This window comes from Lathyrus oleraceus, chromosome 4 (assembly GCF_024323335.1).
Source record: "Lathyrus oleraceus cultivar Zhongwan6 chromosome 4, CAAS_Psat_ZW6_1.0, whole genome shotgun sequence".
In the NCBI taxonomy this organism is placed as follows: Eukaryota; Viridiplantae; Streptophyta; class Magnoliopsida; order Fabales; family Fabaceae; genus Lathyrus; species Lathyrus oleraceus.
Genome location: NC_066582.1, coordinates 296,561,875 through 296,585,395, shown reverse-complemented (window position 1 = coordinate 296,585,395; position 23,521 = coordinate 296,561,875). Strand labels below are relative to the sequence as shown.

Below are 23,521 nucleotides of genomic sequence, written 5' to 3'. Positions count from 1 at the left end.
AAAGAAGTACAAAAGCAAGATATAATTTGTCATACTTTTATGTAATTTTTAGTCTCCATTGTATAGTGAAAATCTATGATAATAGAGAAAAAATTCTCATTTTCTTTATTAACTCTACTAAGTAATATAGTTATTAAAAATAAAGTGTAGTGATCACAATTTCCGTAACTATGAAACATAGAAAGATAGACATATAATGTGTGATATATTAAAACATATAACAACTAAGAATAGATAATTTATTGTGTGTGATATATTAAGACCCTAAATAATTTTTTTTGACATTCACCGATATTAAACACATATTAATTAATTTTTATATATTCAATTATTTAATAAAATTTTAATTAAAATTATTATTTAATTTGATCATTAATCAATTAAATATCATAATTAATAAATAACTAATATAATTAAATTTTAATATATGTTAATATAATAATTAATAAGATGTTTCAACAATGTAATTATTACTATTATTTTTCTGTATATTGTTTATTATTATTATTGAACAGATTTATTTTATTTAGGCTTTTTCTTATAGTAAAAATTTTCTTTTTGACCCAAAGTGCTTTTTGACCCAATAGTGTCCATGTGGACTGCAATTCAATGAATCGCATGACCAAAACCTGTTGACTGTATTATTTTTTTTTCCAATTGAAATTTACTATATATATTTCCATATGTATCCATACAATTATTTATCCATAAGGTGTTATAAAAGCTAGCCAAAGCTCATTGAGTCTAAAACACAAGAAAGAAAGAAAATAACAATGGATAAGAAGTGTTCAATTCCATCGTTGAAGAAAAAATTGTTAGATGTAGAAAGTCTTCTTGTTGAATCAAAACAAGAGACTCCACAAAGAAAGCCCGGATGGAAGGCCATGCCTTATATTTTAGGTGTGTTTCTTAAGCACCGATGTTTATGTGAAAAAACGTGTCTGTGTTAGTGTCAGTGTCACACATCGATACTGATATTTATGATTATGTTTAATTTATTTATTTTTTAAAATTATTATGTATGTCAGTTTTGTGTTCGGGGTGGTCGTGATTCATAATTTCTTAATATCTTTTATATATATATATATATATATATATATATATATATATATATATATATATATATATATATATATATATATATATATATATATATATCTTTCTATTATGGTTAGAAGAAATGATTGATTAACATTTGAAAAAAAATGGGCAGGAAATGACACTGGTGAGAGGTTGGCAACATTTGGAATGCAAACAAACTTTGTAATCTATTTGATGAAAGTGTATAACATGGATCAAGTTCTTGCTGCAAATATTATGAATACTTGGGTGGCTATCTCTAATATTGTTCCTCTCATTGGTGCTTTGGTTGCTGATGCATACTTGGGAAAGTTTCGAACAATTGCTGTTTCTTCCTTTGCTAGTCTTATGGTATGTTTTCATTCGATTTTGCGTTGATTGCACGCATCATTTTAGCATTTTTAAGTCTATTTTTTACTCGAGAATTGATCATTTTAGAGTTAATAATGCATGCAAGCAATCACCACAAAATACCACAAAATCCATGAATATAATCAAACTACATGTATGATATCATAATATATTTTGTATAACAACTCTTAGAATTATTTTCTTACATACATTAACTTTTATACCAACAAAAGTGTCTATTGTAAAAAAAAAATCTTAGATAAATATCATCTATATTTACCTTTTTTTTATTTTCATTATAATTTTCCGTTAATATATACAATATATGTTATCTTAAGATAGTTTAGTATATATTTTAAAATAACTCACTCTCTTTTATTTTTCATGGATTAAATATAACTCTTAGAAATTATTTATTTATATACACTAACTTCAATACCAACGAATATGTTTAATGATTTGTCGAGGAAACCGTAAGTAAATATCATTTATATCTATAATTTTTTTATTTTTAAATTCACTAAAAATTTTCATTAATACATATAATCTCACAATAATTTAGTACATACTTTAAAATAATTCATTCTCTATTATTTTTTGTGTATTAAATATGATTCTTAAAACTGAATGTTTGTTTAACAATTTGAATTGTTATATTATAGGGATTGATGATACTAATGCTAACAGCATGGATACCAGAACTTCATCCAGCACCATGTCCAATTGAACAGCAACAACTTGGTGTATGTAATGGCCACACAAATTTCCAACTATGGATCTTAATTTTTGGTCTATTCTGGTTATCCATAGGCACCGGTGGAATAAGACCTTGCAGCATTCCATTTGCAATTGACCAATTTGATATGACCACTGTTGAAGGAAGACATGGAAGTAGCAGTTTCTATAGTTTGTACTACACAACACAAACTATAATCATGTTGATAAACCAAACTATTGTGGTTTATATTGAGGATTCTGTTAGTTGGACTCTTGGCTATGGAATTTTCACTCTCTTTATGTTGATTTCAATTATAGTTTTCTTTGCTGGTACTAGAGTTTATGCTTATGTTCAACCTGAAGGAAGCATATTATCTAGCATTGCTCAAGTGTTGGTTGCAGCTAGACACAAGAGACACCGACATCTTCCCGTGATCAAGGACACACAAGAAGCTTTTTATGATCCTCCATTGTTGAATGATTCAGAAGGAAAATTGCCTCTTACAAAAGAGTTTAGGTATAGTACTATCTCTTACAATAATGTTCATGAAGGGTCATCTTAAATTTTCGGATCGGAGGCCCTAGGTTAGCCACGATCTATCTGTGACAAAACAAATAAGGTCATATTTTTCCACGATTTAAAACCTTTGCACGCTCTCAAAGACTAAACATTATTTTAACTATTGATTTCTTTTTGTTTGTTATAGGTGTTTAAACAAAGCTGCTCTTGTGGTCGAGGAGGATGAAATAAACAATGATGGATCAATCAAAGATCCATGGAAGCTTTGTAGCATCAAGCAAATTGAAGAACTAAAATGCATACTCAAGATAATGCCAATATGGATAACAAGCATCATAATGTTCATTCCAGTAGGGCAACTATCAATATTCTCCATCTCACAAGCTTTGAAAATGGACAGAAACATAGAATTCCTCAACTTTGAAATCCATGCTGGCTCAATAAATGTAATTTCATTAGTAGCAATAGGTATATTCCTACCATTTTACGATCAAGTACTTTCGCCTCTACTTGAGAAAATCACAAAACAAGAACAAGGGCTCACAACCCTTCAAAGAATTGGTCTTGGACATGGTTCAGCAATTCTATCAGTACTAGTTGCAGGGTTGGTTGAAAAAAAGAGAAGAGAATTAGCCATTTCGATGGGAGATCCCGACGGAGTCGCGCCTATGTCGGTAATGTGGCTAGCTCCTCAGTTTTTACTCATAGCAGGTTGTCATATTTTTGGAACAGTTGGACACACTGAGTTTTTCAACAAAGAATCACCTGATAGCATGAGAAGTATAAGCAATTCATTGCTATGTTTGAATCTTTCAGTTGGTAGTAACCTTAGCACATTTATTGTTAACATTGTGCATTCTTATACTGGGAAACAAGGTGAATCAGATTGGCTTGATAGTGATATTAATAAGGGGAGATTGGAATACTTTTATTTCATCATTGCTGGATTGGTGGTGTTGAATTTCTGCTATTTCATATTCTGTGCGAGAAAATATCGTTACAAGTCTACTTTGTTGAAGGCATGAAAGTGGTGAAAAGGAGCATATAGTAGTGTTTCAGCATATTAATTTTAGATAGATTGCATATATATATATGTTCTATAAATATTTCTTGTAACATATAACAGAAGTATAAAAAATAATCCTTTAGGATGAGAGATTGATTATAAAATAATTAATTAATAGTTATTATTATTATTATTATTATTATTATTATATTTGAGTTATAAAATAGACAAAAGAGGAAAGAAAGAAGAGTTCTAATTGAAGGTCAAGGTTTCAAGTATAATAGAAGGATCATTTGTTAAAATTATACTAGAAAAAACTCAATGGAAAAAATCTAGTGAAGAAAAAAAGTACATGGCCTTTTAAGATATTTATATCTCTCCCTCAGTTGAACGATCATTTATTCGTTGATGAAGACCGATATTTCGCACTAGGTGGTTAAAAGTTTCACTAGAGAATGACTTTGTGAAAAAATCTGCAAGATTATCACATGAACGAATTTGTTGGATGTCTATATCACCCCTCTTCTGAAGATCATGAGTGAAAAAGAACTTTGGAGAAATGTGTTTTGTTCAATCTCCTTTAGTGTAACCATCTTTCAATTGAGCAATGCATGCATTATTATATTCATATATGGTTGTTGTATTTATTTTTTCAAAATCCAAACAACAGGTCTCTTGTATGTGTTGAATTAGGTATCTCAACCAAATGCATTCTCGACTTTTGCCTCATGTAGTGCAAAAAGTTATGCATGATTAGATAAAGTTGTTGTTGTCGCGGCTGAAAAATTTGCAGAGTCGCCATCATCCTTTATTTGTTCCTAAGGAACAGGGAAATAATGATAAAATCTAAAGTTAAGGGAAAAGACTAAAGGTTTGGCAGTCGGTTAAGCAATGGGAAGGTATTAGGTACTTATCACCTCGATTGTACTCAATGAGATCCTCCTCTAATTTTAGGGTTAGTGTGTGTTTCTAAGGGACTGTTTGCTTACGTTATTTATTATTTGCTTAAGGTATTTATATACAAGGAAGAGAAAATAGTTTGATTAATACGAAAGGACCAAAAAAAAGTTTTTTGTTATCGTGCTCGCTAGAGTATTACGACTCTATGCCTACGTACCTTTATGTTAGATGAAAGATCAGAGCATCATAGTTCTTCTAAAAAATGTTTGTTTGTTTTGAATGTTTTTATATTATTGAAGGCTTTCAACGCATCAGGGACGGAGAAATGTTTGAATTGAAAAAATGTCTCAATGCACAGGGGTAGAGAATTTATAGTTTGACTGTGTGACATTGATTTTGATTGATTATTTCGCAAAAATATACTATTCTTAATTTAATTAAAAATTATATAAGATGATATAGTTATTTATATAATTAATATTATTTGAGGTTTACTGAACATAATCAATTAGCAAAAGGAGTATTAGTATCACTACAACAAACAAGACCTTAGACAGCGCTTTTTTTAGCCTTAGACAGCGCTTTAAAGCGCTGTCTAAACCTCCGCTGCTAAAGGTTTAGACAACGCTTTTTTAAATCTTAAAAGCGCTGTCTAAGCCCCCCCCCCCCCCCTAGACAGCGCTTTGGCCAAAAGCGCTTTATAAGACCCTCTTATTTTAAATTTTTTAGGTATACCTTAGACAGCGCTTTTGAAAAAGCGCTGTCTAAGCCCCCCCCCCCTTAGACAGCGCTTTTGCCTAAAGCGTTTTCTAAGACCCTCCTATTTTAATTTTTTTAGGTATACCTTAGACAGCGCTTTTCAAAAAGCGCTGTCTAAGCCCGCCCCCCTTAGACAGCGCTTTTTACAAAAGCGTTGTCTAAGGTATACGAAAATTTTTGAAGCTTTTGTTTTAAACCACATTTTTTCCAGGTTTATAAACCAGAATTTCTACCTGTTTTCAACCAGATTTTGACAGACAATTATCACATTTTATATATGCCATTTTGGCCTTTTTTCTACCAATTTTTGGCTAACAAATATATATATATACCAATTCAAACCAATTTTGCCTTAAATGTATCAAAATATATACAAATTTATGTACACATTTACAAGTCATTACATATACTACAAATGTACACAGTAATTACACAAATTTATGAAAAAACATTGAGCTCTATCATGAATTGACATCATTCCTCTTTGATTTCGTCCACTTGATCCTTTGTATAAAATGCACACTTGAATTCCTCAAAGTACTACATAATAATATAACATATTTTGAATTAATTCCAACTATTTAATTATATGAGATATGTGTAAATATAAAAATAACTCATAAGTTAGAAATACATACATCGGTGGGAATCATTAATCGGCCCAAAGCAAGAGTATCTCGCATAAACCTCAACATGAAATACCCGCAATCTATTTGATTACGTTGTTGAGGACACTACATATGAAAAAAAAATATGGATTATAAATCCTAAGTTTTATCAAGTGTCATCACTAATATAATAAAAAATGTGGTAATTAAAAATATACCGCCACTTTAATCCATGTAATGGACTTGGCGCCCCTCCTTGAGGTTTGGATATCTCGTTGGGCCCGAAAAGCTTGTAGGACGCTAATAAAATAAAAATGAAGCAATTAGAACAATTCACATAAACTAAGAAATTTTTTGAACATTCTCACTTACGTGTCAATTAGGACCTTCATATCCGGGTATGTTGTCCAATCATTTCCTAGCGAGTCAAGATAATACACAATTTCTCGGATAGGATTGATTGCGAGCAACAACCAATGTCCACTGTAATGATTAGTCAAATGTTAGATGGTAACTTGGAAAATAATTATAATAGATGAATTTAGAATGAAATGCTAACCCGGTATTAAACGGTATAAAAAACAACTTCTCCGCATCTTTATTGTCCATGAGGATCCGAAGAACGTACTCCGTCACGGTATTCGGTCTACTTAAGATTAAACCTAAGTTGACGGTCGCGGGTGCTAAGAATCCGAATGACACGTCCAAACCATTGGGGCGCATCAATTTGTCATACAAAAACCTAATATAAAAACATCATTAACACCTCTTTTGAAACATAAAGTAAACCGGATTAACATAAAGTAAACATCATTAACATAAGTTGTTTAATTAATAAAACAAAGTAGACCGGATTTACCTAATATATGTATTGACAACGGTGACGCCGATTTCTTCATGACTAAAAACTTGCATGAAGTCTTCATTACCAATCATTTGGTCGTGATCAAAGCCGAAAATCCCTACCTCCATATGTACAGTCCGAACACCTCCGGTCGGTATATCGGTCATCTCTAGAAATGTCCTGAGGCACGACCTATACTTGGTGGTAGGTTTTTTCCTAGCTACGGTCTTCTTAGCACCAGAACTTTTTACCCGTGCGGAGGCGTTGCTAACCTCCTTTTTTTGTTGTGCGGAGGCATTGCTAACCTCATTTTCTTTTGATTTGGATTTTGTGGGAGTCTATTTAACATAACCAAGGAAAATATGTAAGTAAAATTTTAAGCATAAATTTTAAACTTTGAATATACACATTAAAGTTAACATAAGTTTTAAGCATACCTCATATCCTACGCATATGAGGTTTGTCGGCCATGCAACAAACGAACCTACTGCTTCGTGCACCGTTGTTGCATCCGAATCATCGCTAGGATATGGTAATGCTGCATTCGGCTCAACTGCAATATCAACTGATACCTTCAAACATCCAGCAGGGAGCTCTCTAGTGTGGAGTAATACTCCGCTAACGTTATGCACTTTTCCCTTGCCAACCATCTGATAGTATGGTGACGACAAATACAGCTGACAATGGGAAATGCCCTAAAACCAATAATAACAAGAAATCGTTAATGTGTATATATGTCAAATACATAATTTAAGCAAATAGTTCAATTTAAGACAATTATATGTAATTACCTCTGGAATGTTCGGCTGAAAGGTACAGTTGATACTGTTTTTGTCCGAAGCATCTTTGTATACTGTTGAGGTGCTAGCCTCTCTTTCTCTCCTCAATGCATCAAGCTCAGCTTGCATGGCTTCCAGTCTTGCATGAAGCTCCCGATTACTAGGAGCCTTTCCTTTTTTAACACTCAGGGAGGTCGGAGTGACTCCAAATCCCTTACCCCTCACCCGACCAGAATACTCAGGGACATCTAATGCCCGACTAAGTATGCCCTTAGTATCATCGGGAGATAAAGACTGAGATAGCTCCTCCTGAAAAATCAGATGAATACCGTATACTTGTCAAATATTTGTGTATAAAAATGTCATTCAATTAATGAAAAAATGTTATACTTACACATTTCTGGTATACGTGTAAAACTTCTTCTTGAGGAACTCCAGATTTGCCCACACGGGCTTCCTTCCACAAAACATGTGCAGGAAGAGATGTTTCTGAACTTTCCTCCTTCTGCAGCTACACATTAAGTCATACAATTTGATCAGATAAAACTAATATATGATGAACAAATTTGTTATCGCAATTTATAAATACTTACCATGGATTGTTCTAAGCGTCCATATCCGACCCGTCCTTTTCGGTACGGATATGCGGGACTTGATGCTCTTTCCCGATTTGTAGCACTTATTCTTTGAAAAACCGAGTCTTGTCTTTTGGATTTGAAAGCTTCCCATTCTTCAGCCGATATCAAACTTTCATATTTTTTAGGAAGCTCCGCATCCACAAAATTACCATCCGCATCCTTAAGGAACTTGGATGATAAAAATGTCTGAAACCCTCTTAGAAGCTTTTCGGCCAATTTCATACAATAACCTCTTCTTTCTTCTTCGATGTTAAAACATCGCTAAGAAAAACATACAGATTGATAGTTAGTATCGGTAATTGAAAAAACATAATTGATACCGTATAATTAAGGGCCAAATGATTGTACCTTTATCTCACTCCAAATTTTTCCTTTGGACTCATTCAGCTCTTTGTTTCTCCAATCATCACATGTAATGGGAATTTCATTCCTTACTAGTGCACCGATAAAACTAGTTAAGGTATGCCCATTAGGTTCTATAAGTTATCCCTGGTTGTTCCAATAGACATCTAGTATGATGCCTCGAGATCTTCCTTGGACCACCCTTCTCATTACTGTGATGCCTCTTCGAATTTCTTCTTCCGCGGATACTTTTTTACTAACTTCCTCATGTTGGTCATCAGCCATGTCTAACCTGTAATAAACCAAGGAAACCATCAAATATCAAATATAACTTATAATCAAAGCAATTGAAAACAAAAATATAATGAAATCATGCATTATCACATATAACTTATAATCAAAACAATTGAAAAAAAAAATATGACTCAAATCACTAACATCTCTTTCTTTTCTTTGTTGGAATATTAATCACTTGTTTCTTAGCAATGAGTACGGATGAATTGATCCAAATTCCCTCATTATGATCGTTTCTTATATATGACTCATCCGGTATAAGATCCTCAACTTCATCATTTCTATTCAACTCATTCCGTCTAATGCATGACTCATTCTCAACATCAATATCACATTGATCGACACCGCTATCATCAGTCACTTTGTTAGAGAAAAGCACTATAGACCATTTTGTACTCTTCGGGTCATTCACATAGAACACTTGTTTAGCTTGAGATGCTAGAATAAAAGGTTCATCTTTGTACCCCACCCTAGTAAGATCAACTTGCAAAAATCCAGACTTATCCATTCGTATGCCACTACTATTCACCCACTTGCAACCAAAGATGGGAATCTGAAACTTCTCGTAATCAAACACCCAAATGTGCTCAATAACTCCAAAATATGACAAATTTGCATATTTGGGGTTTAAGTCCTTCATACTTGATATATGCATTGCTTCAGCTAGCACGGTGACACCACTATTTTGCATAGTACTCTTATCATCTTGTTCTTTGGTATAAAATGTGTATCCATTAATTGAATATGCGCTATGAGAAAACACATGCAAACTTGGACCATATGCCAAACATCTCAACATTTCTGTTACCGAAGAAGGATCTGAAGAGCGCTTCAAATAAATATGATCCTTCAACCATTGTATGAAACTTTGATTATGCTCTATAACTATCCAATTTTCATTTCTGTTCGGATTTAACCTTCGGAGTACATCCTTGTGCATTTCAACATATGGCTCAACCTCATTATTATTGTGCAGAACATACAAATGAACTTGATCCCGTTCATCCCTTGATATTGTCACAATTTTATTCCCAATTAATTTCTTACCTTCCATTTTGTCGAAAATCTGAGCTCTGGGGAGTCCAATCGATTGAACGTTAGACAAATATTCAGTACAAAACTCAACAGCTTCTTCAACAATGTATCGTTCAACAATACAACCCTCTGGTCGACTTCGGGATTTCACGTACCCTTTTAATATTTTCATATACCGTTCAGCAGGGTACATCCATCTCATATAAGCTGGTCCACACAACTGTGTCTCTTTCACAAGATGAACAACTAAATGAACCATTATGTCAAAAAAAGACGGAGGAAAATACATTTCAAGCTCACACAAGGTAATTACAATCTCTTTTTGTAGTGTTGGTAAGATCTCGGGATCGATCACCTTACTACAAATTGACCTAAAGAAAAAACACAATTTAGTTATGGCACTTCTTACTTTTTCTGGCAAAATAGAACGTATACCTATCGGTAGAAAATGTTCCATTATAACATGGCAATCATGTGTCTTCAAATTCTTCAACTTGAGGTCTTTCATAGAAACAAGTCTTCTGATATCAGATGAGTATCCTTCTGGAACCTTAACTTCACTCAGAGACTTACACAAATGTTTTTTCTCCTTTCTAGATAAAGTAAAAGCAGCAGGTGGTAGATATGTTTGTCTTCCTTTCTTCACGGGTGCTAATTCAGTTCTCATTCCCATTTTTAACATGTCCTCCCTTGCTTTAAGGCCATCCTTAGACTTGCCTTTTATATTGAGTAATGTACCGATAACACTTTCAAATACGTTTTTTTCAATATGCATAACATCGAGAAAATGTCTCACGTACAAAGACTTCCAATATGGCAATTCAAAAAATATCGACCTTTTCTTCCACCCACCTTTCACAATCTTATGTGCAAAAGGCTTGCCAAACTCAGTACGCATATCTTTCACCTTTTCAAAAACTTGTTCACCTGACAATGCGGGTGGAGCTCTACGATGTTCGGTGTCTCCATTGAATGCTTTTCTCCACCCACGGTAGTGATGTTTAGAATGTAAGAATCTACGATGACCGAGAAACACATTCTTCTGGCAAAGTTCCAATCGAATCGTATCGGTTCCGTCTTCACAAACAGGACACGTACGTTGACCTTTAATGCTATACCCAGATAGATTCCCGTATGCTGGAAAATCATTAATTGTGCCAAACAACATCGCCCTCAAATTGAAACTTTCTTTCCTATATCCATCATAAACCTCCACACCGTTCTCCCACAAAATCTTTAAATCTTCGATCAGAGGTGTCAAGTATACGTCTATGTCATTCCCTGGTTGTTTAGGCCCAGAGATTAACATAGATAACATCATGTACTTACGCTTCATACATAGCCACAGAGGTAGGTTATAAATCATAAGAATCACAGGCCATGTGGTATGTGAGATACTTTGAAGACCATGTGGGTTCATTCCATCAGTAGATAATGCCAATCGAAGGTTTCTTGCTTCTGATCCAAACTCAGGATAATCATTATCAATCTTCGACCACTGTGGTGAATCAGCCGGATGCCGATACTTTCCATCAATAATTCTTTCATCTGCATGCCAAGTAAGATGTCTTGCATCGGTTTCACTACGAAACATGCGCCTAAATCTCGGAATTATCGGAAAATACCATAAGACTTTTGCGGGAGATAATCTTTTCTTATATCGAGACAAACCGCATTTAGGGTACTCAGTTAACATTGCATATTCGTTACGAAACAAAATGCAATCGTTAGGACAAGCATGTATCTTATCATAGCTCATGCCAATAGAGCACAACATTTTTTTTGCCTCATAGGTTCGATTAGGAAGAACATTATCATCCGGTAGCATTTCTCTCATAAGGGCTAACAACTCTGTGAAACTTTTATCTGACCATCCATTGCCCGCCTTTAAGTTGTACAACTTTAATACAGCAGAAAGTCTTGAGAATTTAGTGCAACCTTTGTACAACGGTTTCTCTGCATCGCTTACCATCCTCTCAAACATTTCAGGACAATCATGAAGATCTTCTTCCAGTGCTTCTACAATCTCTTCAACTCGATCACAATCGTATGTTTCCGTGTCTTTGTCGTATGAAGCATAGGTCGTATTACTTTTTCCACTCGATTCAACATTCTCGTTAATTTTCTCACCATGAAATATCCAACACTGATAACTTTGATCAATTCCATGCCTCAGCAAATGCGATTTCAATCCATGTGCGTCAACCTTACCAATATAACAACAACGCAAGCAAGGACAATGCATTCGTCTGGGGTTTTCAGCGTGTTGAACAGCATACTTAACGAATTCCGCAACCCCACTCTCGTACTCTTTGGTCATTCGATCGGCACAGATCCATGTTTTATCCATGGTTTTCCTACTTATTAAAGTAAACAATTAATCCAGACGAAAATACATAACTAAGGTAGTATCTTTGAATATCCTAACAATTATAAAGTTCCCGACATTTTAAACTTCAAAAACCTATACATAACCAATGTTAATATAAACTTTTTCTATTACAATATACCTATAACTATACCTATAACTATATTAGAGTTCGTTCAATCATTTTATGGGAGAAATCTTGTTCCTTTAGAATGAAAGTGAGATGAACAACACTTTCACAGTTAAAAAGAAAAAAAACTACCTATTCAATCTTCAAGTATAATCACTAAGGAAACATGAAGTTTGAACAATATTGAACATCTAAATCCAAGCCTAGTCATGACAGCCCCAACATGCAATGCATTTCAAAATTCATCATGCATACCAAGCAAGTATAAAGAAAATCAAATTGCATACACATATACATACACAATTCAATATACATACATACACAAACTAACAACTCCCAAATCACCAACTATCATTAAACATTGCATTTGTAACACCAGCAACTAACCGATTAGCATAACATTTTCAACAAACAGTTAACCATAATTATCATAATTATAAATTTCAATGAAGAAACATGTACACCAAAGCATTAGTACATAGCATTACATGGCAAACTTCGTGCACATTAACATAACATACTTTTACTTCTATGACAGTTGCAGACCAAATTTACATAACAAGACCAAGCAATACATATTTTTCAACTAGCATACATCAATTCACGTGCAATCCATTAACACCATTTCAAAAGGGGGCATGAATGCATTGCTAACAATCATTTCCTACAGTAACAACCCTATTAATCATCTTAACAATGACAGTTGTGGTGGATAGTAAAAATTTGATCAAGATTGCAACAGGGCAATGGACAAACCACAAGCATTGAGTGTAGATTCAAACAGGGCAGCCATATGCTAACACCAACCCATACACATACGTTCAGCCATGGATCTAATTGCACACATACAAGGCTATAATAAACAACAACGGGTCCATTCAAGCAGAGCAATTAACATAGGCAAAACATACAAGTGCAACAAGTATAAAAGAAAGAAACTATTGCAGTAACAATCCAAGTTATTTGAACTCATGGCATTACAATCAAACAAGCACATTTTTAACACCAACATTTCAGTTCAAGCCAAAGTCAAACAAGCAGGCGTTGTGGCATTGCATAACTAGTAAGCTAGCTAACTAACACAATAGCTCAGTTAGCATCATTGACAAATCCAAGAACACTCCAACATTCTAACTTCATTCTATGACAGAAATCCCACTGAGTTCATTAATTTTTCTTATTGTAATTGACAATGGAAATCGACTGTGATAACATCATAAGCATAACTAAACTAACTCTATTCTAAGCCAAGCTAATTATTTAACCATATTGACTAACATCTAACAAGTTAGCATTATGTTAGCATTAGAGCAGAACGTACCGTATTCAACTTCAAAAGATGGAAGAAGAGGAAGAGCATTAGAGCAGAACGTACCGTATTCAAGTGATCTCCTTGCGCTGCAACCTTCGATTGTTTGGGTGACGGCGGAGGTTCGGAGGTGAGAGGCGAGTGCGGCGGTCGATTGTTTGGGTGACGGCGGAGGGACCCTCGAAGGCGGAAAATAGGATTTTCGGAAGTTGAAGGAAAATAGGGTGATATGGGGATGTCGTGTTTTGGAGTGTCTGCGTGATGTTGTGTGAGTTGAGAAGAAGGTTATGGCTGATGGAGATTGAGGGGAAGAGGAAATGGCGGAAGTTTGTGAGGTGAGTGAAGAAGAGGGAAAACAAAAGAACAGAGAACGAAAGCGCTTTTGTGGTCTGAAATTTTATTTTAATTAGACCTTAGACAGCGCTTTTGTGGAAAGCGCTTTCTAAGGTATGCCTTAGACAGCGCTTTCCAAAAGCGCTTTCTAAACCCCCCCTTAGACAGCGCTTTTGGTTTTAATTTTTTTTTTTAATTTAAAGACTTTAGACAGCGCTTTATCAAAAGCGCTGACTAAGGTCTATATTTAAAAGCGCTTTCTAAAAGCGCTGTCTAAGGGGGGGGTCTTAGACAGCGCTTTTAGAAAGCGCTGTCTAAGACCCCCCCTTAGACAGCGCTTTCATTATTTTCTTGGAACATTTTCCGTGTTTTATTTTAATTTTAACCTTAGACAGCGCTTTCTTTTAAAAGCGTTGTCTAAGATGCGCTGTTAAAAGTCATTTTTGGCGTAGTGTATCATTTTTCAATTAAACTCTAATTGACCCTAATAAGATCCAAATATTAGTCCTACTAATTAATCATAAAAACTATATAAAATAAACTAGGGTTCGAATCCCCCTCACCAGTGTAATGTTTATTTTTCCAAATAGTGCATGGAACCCCAAGGACGTGGATTCGAACCTGACCAGTGTAATATTTTTTTTTTTACTTGTTAAATGTTTATTTTTCTTCATAACTTCGTTATCACTTAACATTTTTGACTCATTCTTTTTGCCATGTGTTCATGAGAATGTCTATTTTACAATGACACCAAAAAATCCCAAAAATGTTATTTATTTCACCACTTTTGATTAGATGGAAACATGTGCTTTAAGTGTTTTTTTAAGGCTCTTAATTGATTCTTTTGGCTTATGTCTTGTTTGTTCTTGATGTTGAAAGCTTGTATGATTAAAGCACACTCTTTTAAATGTTGATTGTTATCCTTAACATGTTTGAACTTGATTATCTTCATACAATGTATCAATTGATTCACCTTGAAAACATGTTTGAATGAATGGTTAGGAGGTGATTAGATTTTCCACTTAAGCTTGGTCTTATCATGAACTTTGATTCAAGTTTAATGTTTATTTTGTGAAGACTTATAATGTGATGCATGTTTGACCTAAATTGATTCATGTCGTGTTTACCATGTATCAATGAATTCCTTTACCATGTCAAATATGATTTTGTCTTCACCATCAATGTGTTGTGTCTTGTGATGTTGTGTGAAACTTCGTCATGTCTTGTTTATGTTTATCTCAATGCCTAAAAACCATGATAAGTATTGTCATTCATACCTCACTCACCTTGTGATTGCCATTGTATTTAGCCATATTTTGTGCTTTAATGTTAATACATGTTCAAACTAGTTATTGTTTATATCCAAGGTAAAGGAATCACGACATTCTTGTCATTTTGCATGTGTGTGTTCATCCGCATTCTATACAACTTTGCTTCCCCTTAATCTAAAACTTCTAGATACAATCTTAGGTTCCCCTCAATGTAAACCTTAGGATTTTATCTCTCCCTCTCCTTCTTATAACCACTTTCATAATACACTTTGACTTAGGTCATTGTTTTCCCTTTTATTTCTTAATTAAATGATTCAAAACACTTAAGCATATTCAAAGATCTTTTCATAAGACCTAAAAGACATAAACTTATTGTTTATCCCCCTCACCAATGTAATGTTTATTTTTACAAATAGTGCATGGAACCCCAAGGACGTGGATTCGAACCTGACCAGTGTAATATTTATTTATTTTCACTTGTTAAATGTTCATTTTTCTTCATAACTTCGTTGTCATACCCCAATTTTGACCCTGAATCGCTGATTCAACACATTAATCATAGCTATTGCATGCCTACATATCATACCATGCATTCCATACCGCATAGTGCCTAAAATATCAGTCGAAATAATTTTTTTTGAAATTACAGACAAACCGATTGAATTAATCAACGGATGTGCGTCAAATCAGTGAATGAAAAATTTTAAAATCAAGCTTCTAGACATCAATTTTATTAATCTACGTTTCCCGTAGTTTAATCCAGTATGCTTGATTTATTTTTCAGCTAATTTTCTTGGCCACCTTTTTGATCAGCTCAAGCCTATTTAATCGGTCAAAATTTATTTCAAAATTAAAAGAAACGCTGTATTTTTTCCAATAAATTTATTTCACACTGATTATTTTGGTGCATTCATTTTAATTTTTCGAGCATTCTTTGCGCCCAAATTTTTATTTATTTTAAACCCATTTTTTATCCTTTTGTTAAAAGATTCAGAAAAGTTAAATAGGATTGTTCATGTCTTTTTTTTATTTTATTATGGTTATTTTTAAAGGTGTGATTTTTTTATTTCCTTTTATTAATTTAATTTGGTTTTAAATTAGAGCATCTAGAAGGGGTATTTTTATTATTTAAATTAGTTGTGTTTCTTTGCTTTCATATTGACCATTAGATTCAATTGATCAATGGTTCATGCTTGCAATCCATGTAATTTTTGTTTCAACCAATCAAAAAAATAGGAATAAATTAAAAAATAAGAAAAGGAATAGAAGGATATCTCTCTCCTCTCTCTCACTTTTCAAAAGAGGACAAAAAGAAAAAAAATAAAAATCTCTCCTTCCAAAAGAGGGACTCTCAACGTCTCTCTTGAGGATCTCATTAAGAGATCCCTCACTTTTCAAAAAAAAGACAAAAAAAAATAAAAAAAAATAAATATGTGAACAACCCACGTGACCCTGGGGGCTTCTCTCGGAATCCTCTAAAAAAGACCTTTCCTCTTCTTCACTCACAAGAAAACCCTAGCCGCTCACTCTCTCCAACTGGCTTCATTCGTAAAAACCTAGCCGCTTCACCCTCTTCACTCCACAAAAACCCTAATCCGCCGCCACCCTTGATCCTTCTCACAAACCTTCGTCCTCACCACTATCTCCTCCGCCCATCTCCTTCTTCTTCCTCCGTGAATATCAACAACATTCCGTCCACGATTCACCTTACGTCTCCGCCTCCTTCGTCTTCACACCGCCTGAAACCCACGATTCGTACTCTGAACCACCATTGAACCGCTCGTCTCCGACATCAAAACCATCTCCACAGATCCACAAACCTTACACATTTGGGATTCACCGCCCCAGCCACCACTAACACCACCATCCTCGATAACCCAACTTCCATTCTCATTCCGTTCCAGTTCAAGATTTCTGACGAGTGTTTAGACACTCTCAATGATAATTTGGAATGGAAGCTTATTCACCTTGGATCTACAGAAGAAGAGGCTTATGACTAGTTATTAGTAATGTTTGTTGTTGTTGGAAACTGTTGTTTTTACAGGTGGAACCACACCCGACGAAGATTCACGAAGAAAGATATAAGTGCGGATGGAGGGACCTCGGACACTACGAACCCAACCGTCAACGACGAAGAGGCTCAGAATCAACCTTGGCGACGACATTAACTTTCACCGCTGCAATATGCAAAGCAAAGTTGATTGAGCACTGATTTTTTATTTTTATTTATTTGATTTCTCTGTCTCATTTATGCAGGTTATTGGCTTAGAAATGTGGAATTTCCTTGCTCATGGCTCATTAGGATTGGAATCGTATTTGGACTTGTAGTTGTTTTGGGGTTCTGTAGAGTTGTTGTTGCCATGATATATCGGTTTGATTTCGTTTTCGTAACTTTATGACCACTGTAATCTAATTTGGTGTTGTTGCAACTGAACTTTGTTTTGTCGGTTTCGAGTTCGTAAAGCATGTTTCTCCTTTCAGTTCGTATTGATATTTGTTGTTTTGCTTATGATTTCTTTGACTGAGTTTAGTTTTCCTTCTAGTGCTGTTAACGGTCCTTTACCTGGTTTTGAAGGATTTGGAGGTTTTGAGTTTAAGGGATGACCCTTTCACTGGTGTTGTTCCCAGTTTCATTGGTTAGCTTGAAGTTGCTTAAAGATTTGAATTTGACTAATAACTTGTTTCAGGATACTGTGCCTGATTTTGGTGCTGGCCTCGTCGTGGTCTTTGGCATTTGCCTTAGCTTAAAGTTTGTATTTCTATTTGTTTCCGCATCAGGTGTTGGTGTTGTTAACTGGGAGTTACTCTTTGAGACTTTATCTTGTTTATAGTTACACGTATGTTTTGGGAATGTTGCTTGCTATGCAGATCAGTTATGCAGGTTCGTTGCAGTTTAGGATTGGTATCGGCGCCGGCGTGCACATTGGAGTGTTTGGGTCGTGGCTTTGCTTTTGAAATTGGCAGAATTGTTATTCATGGAAGCGGTGCTGTTGGAAGTGCTAACAAGGAAATTGCTAGGCGTTTGCCTAAGGGTGCTGCTAATTTGCAAAGGAGCCTTTTGAATCTGCCCTATTTTGATATATTAAATTTTGTTAAGTCTGTTTTGTGTCGTGGTTTGGATGTCAAGTTTTTATGTTGTTTCTGTTTGATTATTCAAATTGAAATCTAGTTTTGCTTGAAACCTTTTCATAGTTTGATGAATCAAATCTTTTCTTTTAATTTCTAAAAATCAACCTTTTAAACCATTCCAAATTCCAATTTATAAAAAGTTTCAGTTAGGTTATTCAATTCATATGACTAATTCCTAATCGTTAAGATAAGTAATTAGGGTCATTGTTTCATTTTGATCATAAAATTAAATCATTTTTTTTTCAATTTTGATTTATTTAAAATTCAATTCATTAAAAAACCATTTCAATTTCAATTTAAATCATGTCTAAATTCAATTCATTCTAAAACCATTTCAATTTCAATTTAAATCATGTCTAAATTCAATTCATTAAAAAAAAACCATTTCAATTTCAATTTAAATCATTTCTAAATTCAATTCATTCTAAAACCATTTCAATTTCAATTTAAACCATGTCTAAATTCAATTCATTTTAAACTACTCCAATTTCAATTTAAATCTTGTCTCAATTTATTTGAATTAAATCTTGGCCAGGTTTCAATTGACCTCTCTTAAACCAAGTGAATTATTCAAGACATTTTCTTAATAAAGCGTGAAGAAAAAGATTACCTGGATGTAATATCCAGTCGTAATCCCGAATATTAGGCTCAAGCTGTAAGAGCTTGCAAGCCGTTAATATTCGTCTTCTCTTTAACACTCAAATATTCCATTCATTTTCTTATTAAAATTGGAAGAAAAAGGTTACCTGGATGGAATGTCCAGTCGTAATCCCGAATATTAGGCTCAAGTTGTAAGAGCTTGCAAGCCGTTAATATTCGTCTTCCCTTCCACACTCAAATATTCCATTCATTTTCTTATTAAAATTGGAAGAAAAAGGTTACCTGGATGGAATGTCCAGTCGTAATCCCGAATATTAGGCTCAAGTTGTAAGAGCTTGCAAGCCGTTAATATTCGTCTTCCCTTCCACACTCAAATATTCCATTCATTTTCTTATTAAAATTGGAAGAAAAAGGTTACCTGGATGGAATGTCCAGTCGTAATCCCGAATATTAGGCTCAAGCTGTAAGAGCTTGCAAGCCGTTAATATTCGTCTTCTCTTTAACACTCCAATATTCAAAATCATTTTCTAAATAAAAGTTGGAAGAAAAAGGTTACCTGGATGGAATGTCCAGTCGTAATCCCGAATATTAGGCTCAAGCTGTAAGAGCTTGCAAGCCATAAATATTCGTCTTCTCTCCAAAATAGTTATGAATATCTAAACCATTTTCTTAATAAAGTTGGAAGAAAAAGATTACCTGGATGGAATGTCCAATCGTAATCCCGAATATTAGGCTCAAGCTGTAAGAGCTTGCAAGCCATAAATATTCGTCTTCCCTCCAAAACATTCATAAATATTCGAATCATTAGCAATATTGGAAAGAAACAGACTGCCTGGGTGGAATGTCCAGACGTAGTCCCGAGTATTAGACCCAAGCTGTAAGAGCTTGTAGGTCACAAGTACTCGTCTTTCAAACTTCAAAATACCTAATTCATACCTTAATACTTTTTCAATAAAGATGGAAATGGAACATGGTGTATACCGTGCACTCCTGAGGCTAGGATTCGAGATGTATATCTCGCTCATCCAAGTTCTCGCCATCACTCAAAATACATCCAACCGATCAAACTCTTTTCTCGCCGTCGTGCGACTAATCAAAAACCTTTTAAAATGAAAGATATATTGTCTTAAGAGATACAAAACAATGTTTCGGCCACGATTGTTGAGTAGAGATAAATAACGCTTTTCCGAATGTAGATTTATAAATCCGTTCGATGTGTGGTATGCGTTCACTCCTCATCTGTTTTGGGTAAAACGATGTTTTCGTCGATTAATACAATATAGCTTTCGCTAAAATCGACCAACAAACAAACATTTTTCTACCCAGAACTACGTAAGCCTTGATTTCTCTTTTGAGATACGTAGGAGCAGGATTTTTAAATCTTGTCAGGCCCACTAATAAAAAACTTAGGTTTAGTCCTTCGTTAAAAAATCCAAAAACATCTCTTCTCATCCTTCCTTTCTTTCCCACCTAATAATTCGAAAAGCCTAACATTTCTAACTAACATTAACGCACACAACTGACCTAATGGTTCCCGTTGAGTACAACGGACGTGAGGGGTGCTAATACCTTCCCCTTGCGTAATCGACTCCCGAACCCTGATATTGGTTGCGATGACCATATCTTATCCTTTCATTTGTCTTAGGTTTTATCGATATTTCCCCTTTCCTTTTTAGGAATAAATAAAGTTCGGTGGCGACTCTGTTCAGTCCATCATTGCGGGCGTGCGATCGCGCTTCGCTTTGAAGTCGTATCCCTATTATTTTCGAGGTGCGACAGATGGCGACTCTGCTGGGGAGTGATCGAACATCCCTAAGTGAGTCAAGCCTAGTTAGGTCGTTTGTGTGCCTTTGTGTGTTTACCTATGTGGCTTTTGTTTATTGTTTTTACTATCTCTATTGTCATATTGATATGAATATGTCGTATTGGTTCGATTATGGTTTGGTACTTGGATACTCTGATTGCAAACCATGTGGGAAAGACTTTTTACCCGAGTCTCGAGTAAAAACATAAGATAGGACGAGGTTGAGTAGTGCGGGTCCGCGAGATGTATTTCTCGTTGGGTCGGTACGAGAACCTCACTTAGAGTAGATTCTTGAGAGGATGTTGTCGCTCGGCAAGTAAGTTGCCGTAAGCTTCGATATTTTCTTTAGGATCCATGACTCTGAGAACCATTTGTAGAACCTTAGTTCTTTGCCCAACTAGGAAAGATGGTTGCGTAGTGTGGGTCTGCGAGATGTATTTCTCGTTGGATCGATGCGAGAACCTCACTTAGAGTAGATTCTTTAGATGGAGTTGATGCCCGACAAGTAAGTTGCCGCAGGTAGCAAACAGTCTAATGGATCCATGACTCTAGGAACTTTTTCAAAAACCTTAGACCATACCTGGTGAGAACCCGTTTTGGAAAAGCAATCAAATTTATCAGTACCTCGGACTTTTGAACCCGTGTATTGAAAAAAAAACACAAATATGCATGGCTTGCATTGCATTCATTCACATTTCATTGCATCTGCATCTCATCATAACGCATGTCATTTTCCAGACAAAGTACAAAAAAAACTCATCCATCCTTTGTCCTTCATCAACAAAGTGATTCTCAACACGCGTTTAGAACAAAGAACCATGTCTCGAGATATGATGGACGAGCTAAGGAAAAGCCAAGAAGCACTGAAGGAGGAACTTAATCTTTTGAAGAGCCAAATGAGATGGGTCTTGGAAACCCTGCAAGTCCTGTTGGGAAAAGAGGGTCACCCAATATACACTGCTGCAACCAAGAGAGCTACTACTCCACATCCATCTAGTGTTACCTCAAGTCCAGGGAAATTCCATGTGGAAGCTCTTCATCTACCGGCATATGACCCTCCCTTAAGACGTCATCATCAACATCCTCTGGCTATTCCTCCTCAAAATCACCGAAGCCAAGTTCAGAACAAAAATCAGAATCAGAACAAGAGGAACAAGGATCACAATGACTCGATTCCGGTGCCGTATAGCAAGCTCTACCCGCAACTGATCCAAAATGCTGTGGTGACCCCTCGAGCTCTCACACCTGTGTCACCAGACCTGCCATGGTACAATCCAAATGCAACATGTGAATTCCATAAAGGGGCATTGGGACATGACCTGGATTCTTGCTTAGCGCTAAAAAGCCTTGGTACGGGAACTCATTAACAAAAAGAGTTTAGTCTTCGAAGAAGATCACCCGAAGATCAAGTGCGGATACCATACTGGAACAATGGGGCACTCCATCGAGGAATGCAAGAGTTTTAAGCTCAAGCTGCAAGGATTGATTGACATAAGGTCACCAACACTCAAGGAGGAGGGCTCAGTTACATATACCTTGATTTCTAGGCCAGGCAATGAGAAAGGGAAAGGACCCTTGAGACCCCTTAAGGTTTTGTACCACAAGGAAGATGTCAGGGATGTGGCTAATGAACTATCATTATTTCCTGGTAAGAGCATTGAGATACCGCCTTGGATTTCCAATATCACGACCCATACCAATGAAAGAAAAGGAGAAGTGAGTAGTGGATCCAAGAGGGTTGCGTTCAACGATGAGACTGAAGGAAAAGAATTTGAAGATCATCCTGCCAATGTCAAAAAGCTTGTTGATCCCAACCTTCAAGTGGCTGAAAATGAGCAGTTAGCAATGCCCAAAGTGTTGTATCAGCAACCACCACCTTCAGGTCTTCATTGCCAACAATCCTGGTTTGCTCCTCATCCAAATCAACAAGCCCAAGGCCCGAGATATCAAAATCAGCATAGGTTTCAAAATGGATTGGAAAGAAGAAATGATCCTCGACATCCAGTCCTCATGACATATAGCCAACTCCTACAACCTCTGATTCAAAACTCGTTGGTGGTTCCCAAGTCTCTTAAGTCGGTTCCACAACCTTACCCACCCGGGTATAACCCAAATGAGAAATGTGGATATCATGCCGGATCAGAAGGGCACTCAACTGAAGACTGTGACGCTTTCAAAGCCAAAGTACAGCAGCTGATTGACAACAGGTACATAGCCTTTCAAGAAGGAAGCTTGTTGGTAAATGTTAACCCATCGACCGGACCAGTGCGAAGATCTCAAGGGGTGTCCCCCTAAGTTAATGGATCAAGATTGAAGAAGTCATTCCCTAAAGCTGGCAATCATTTGGCTGTTTCAGCATTTCTTTTGTAGTTTCTTTGCATGTTGACTGTTAATTGCTTTTAAGCATTGTTGTTTTCTTTGAATTGGTAGGATTAATGAAATGTTTATGCATCTTTTGAATTAATCCATCGTATTCACTCGTTTTTCATTTATGTTAAAAAACAAAAATACTCCTCTCATTCACTTTTGTTTATCAAACTGTTGTGTTAACAAAGATTGGAAGGAGGATGATGAAAATAAAACACCTGAAATTGTTGTGGTATGCTTTTGAGTAAAACCTTGTCGATGATGTAAGGCATTGTTTCAAATCCCCAAACACTGGAGTGATAAGGAGTTAATCCCTAGACAACCACTTTGAGCCTAG

The 23,521-nt window shown here is 35.4% G+C and overlaps 1 protein-coding gene across 1 annotated transcript; it reads left to right on the top strand.

Annotated features, from left to right (window-relative positions):
* Window positions 1-720: 720 nt before the first annotated feature.
* On the top strand, window positions 721-3,864 carry LOC127135462 (protein NRT1/ PTR FAMILY 2.13). The gene is made up of 4 exons (XM_051062162.1): window positions 721-900; window positions 1,214-1,431; window positions 2,094-2,665; window positions 2,856-3,864. The coding sequence occupies exons 1-4, from the start codon at window positions 774-776 to the stop codon at window positions 3,691-3,693; spliced, it is 1,755 nt and encodes a 584-aa protein (XP_050918119.1). The 5' UTR covers window positions 721-773; the 3' UTR covers window positions 3,694-3,864.
* The last annotated feature ends 19,657 nt before the right edge of the window (window positions 3,865-23,521 follow it).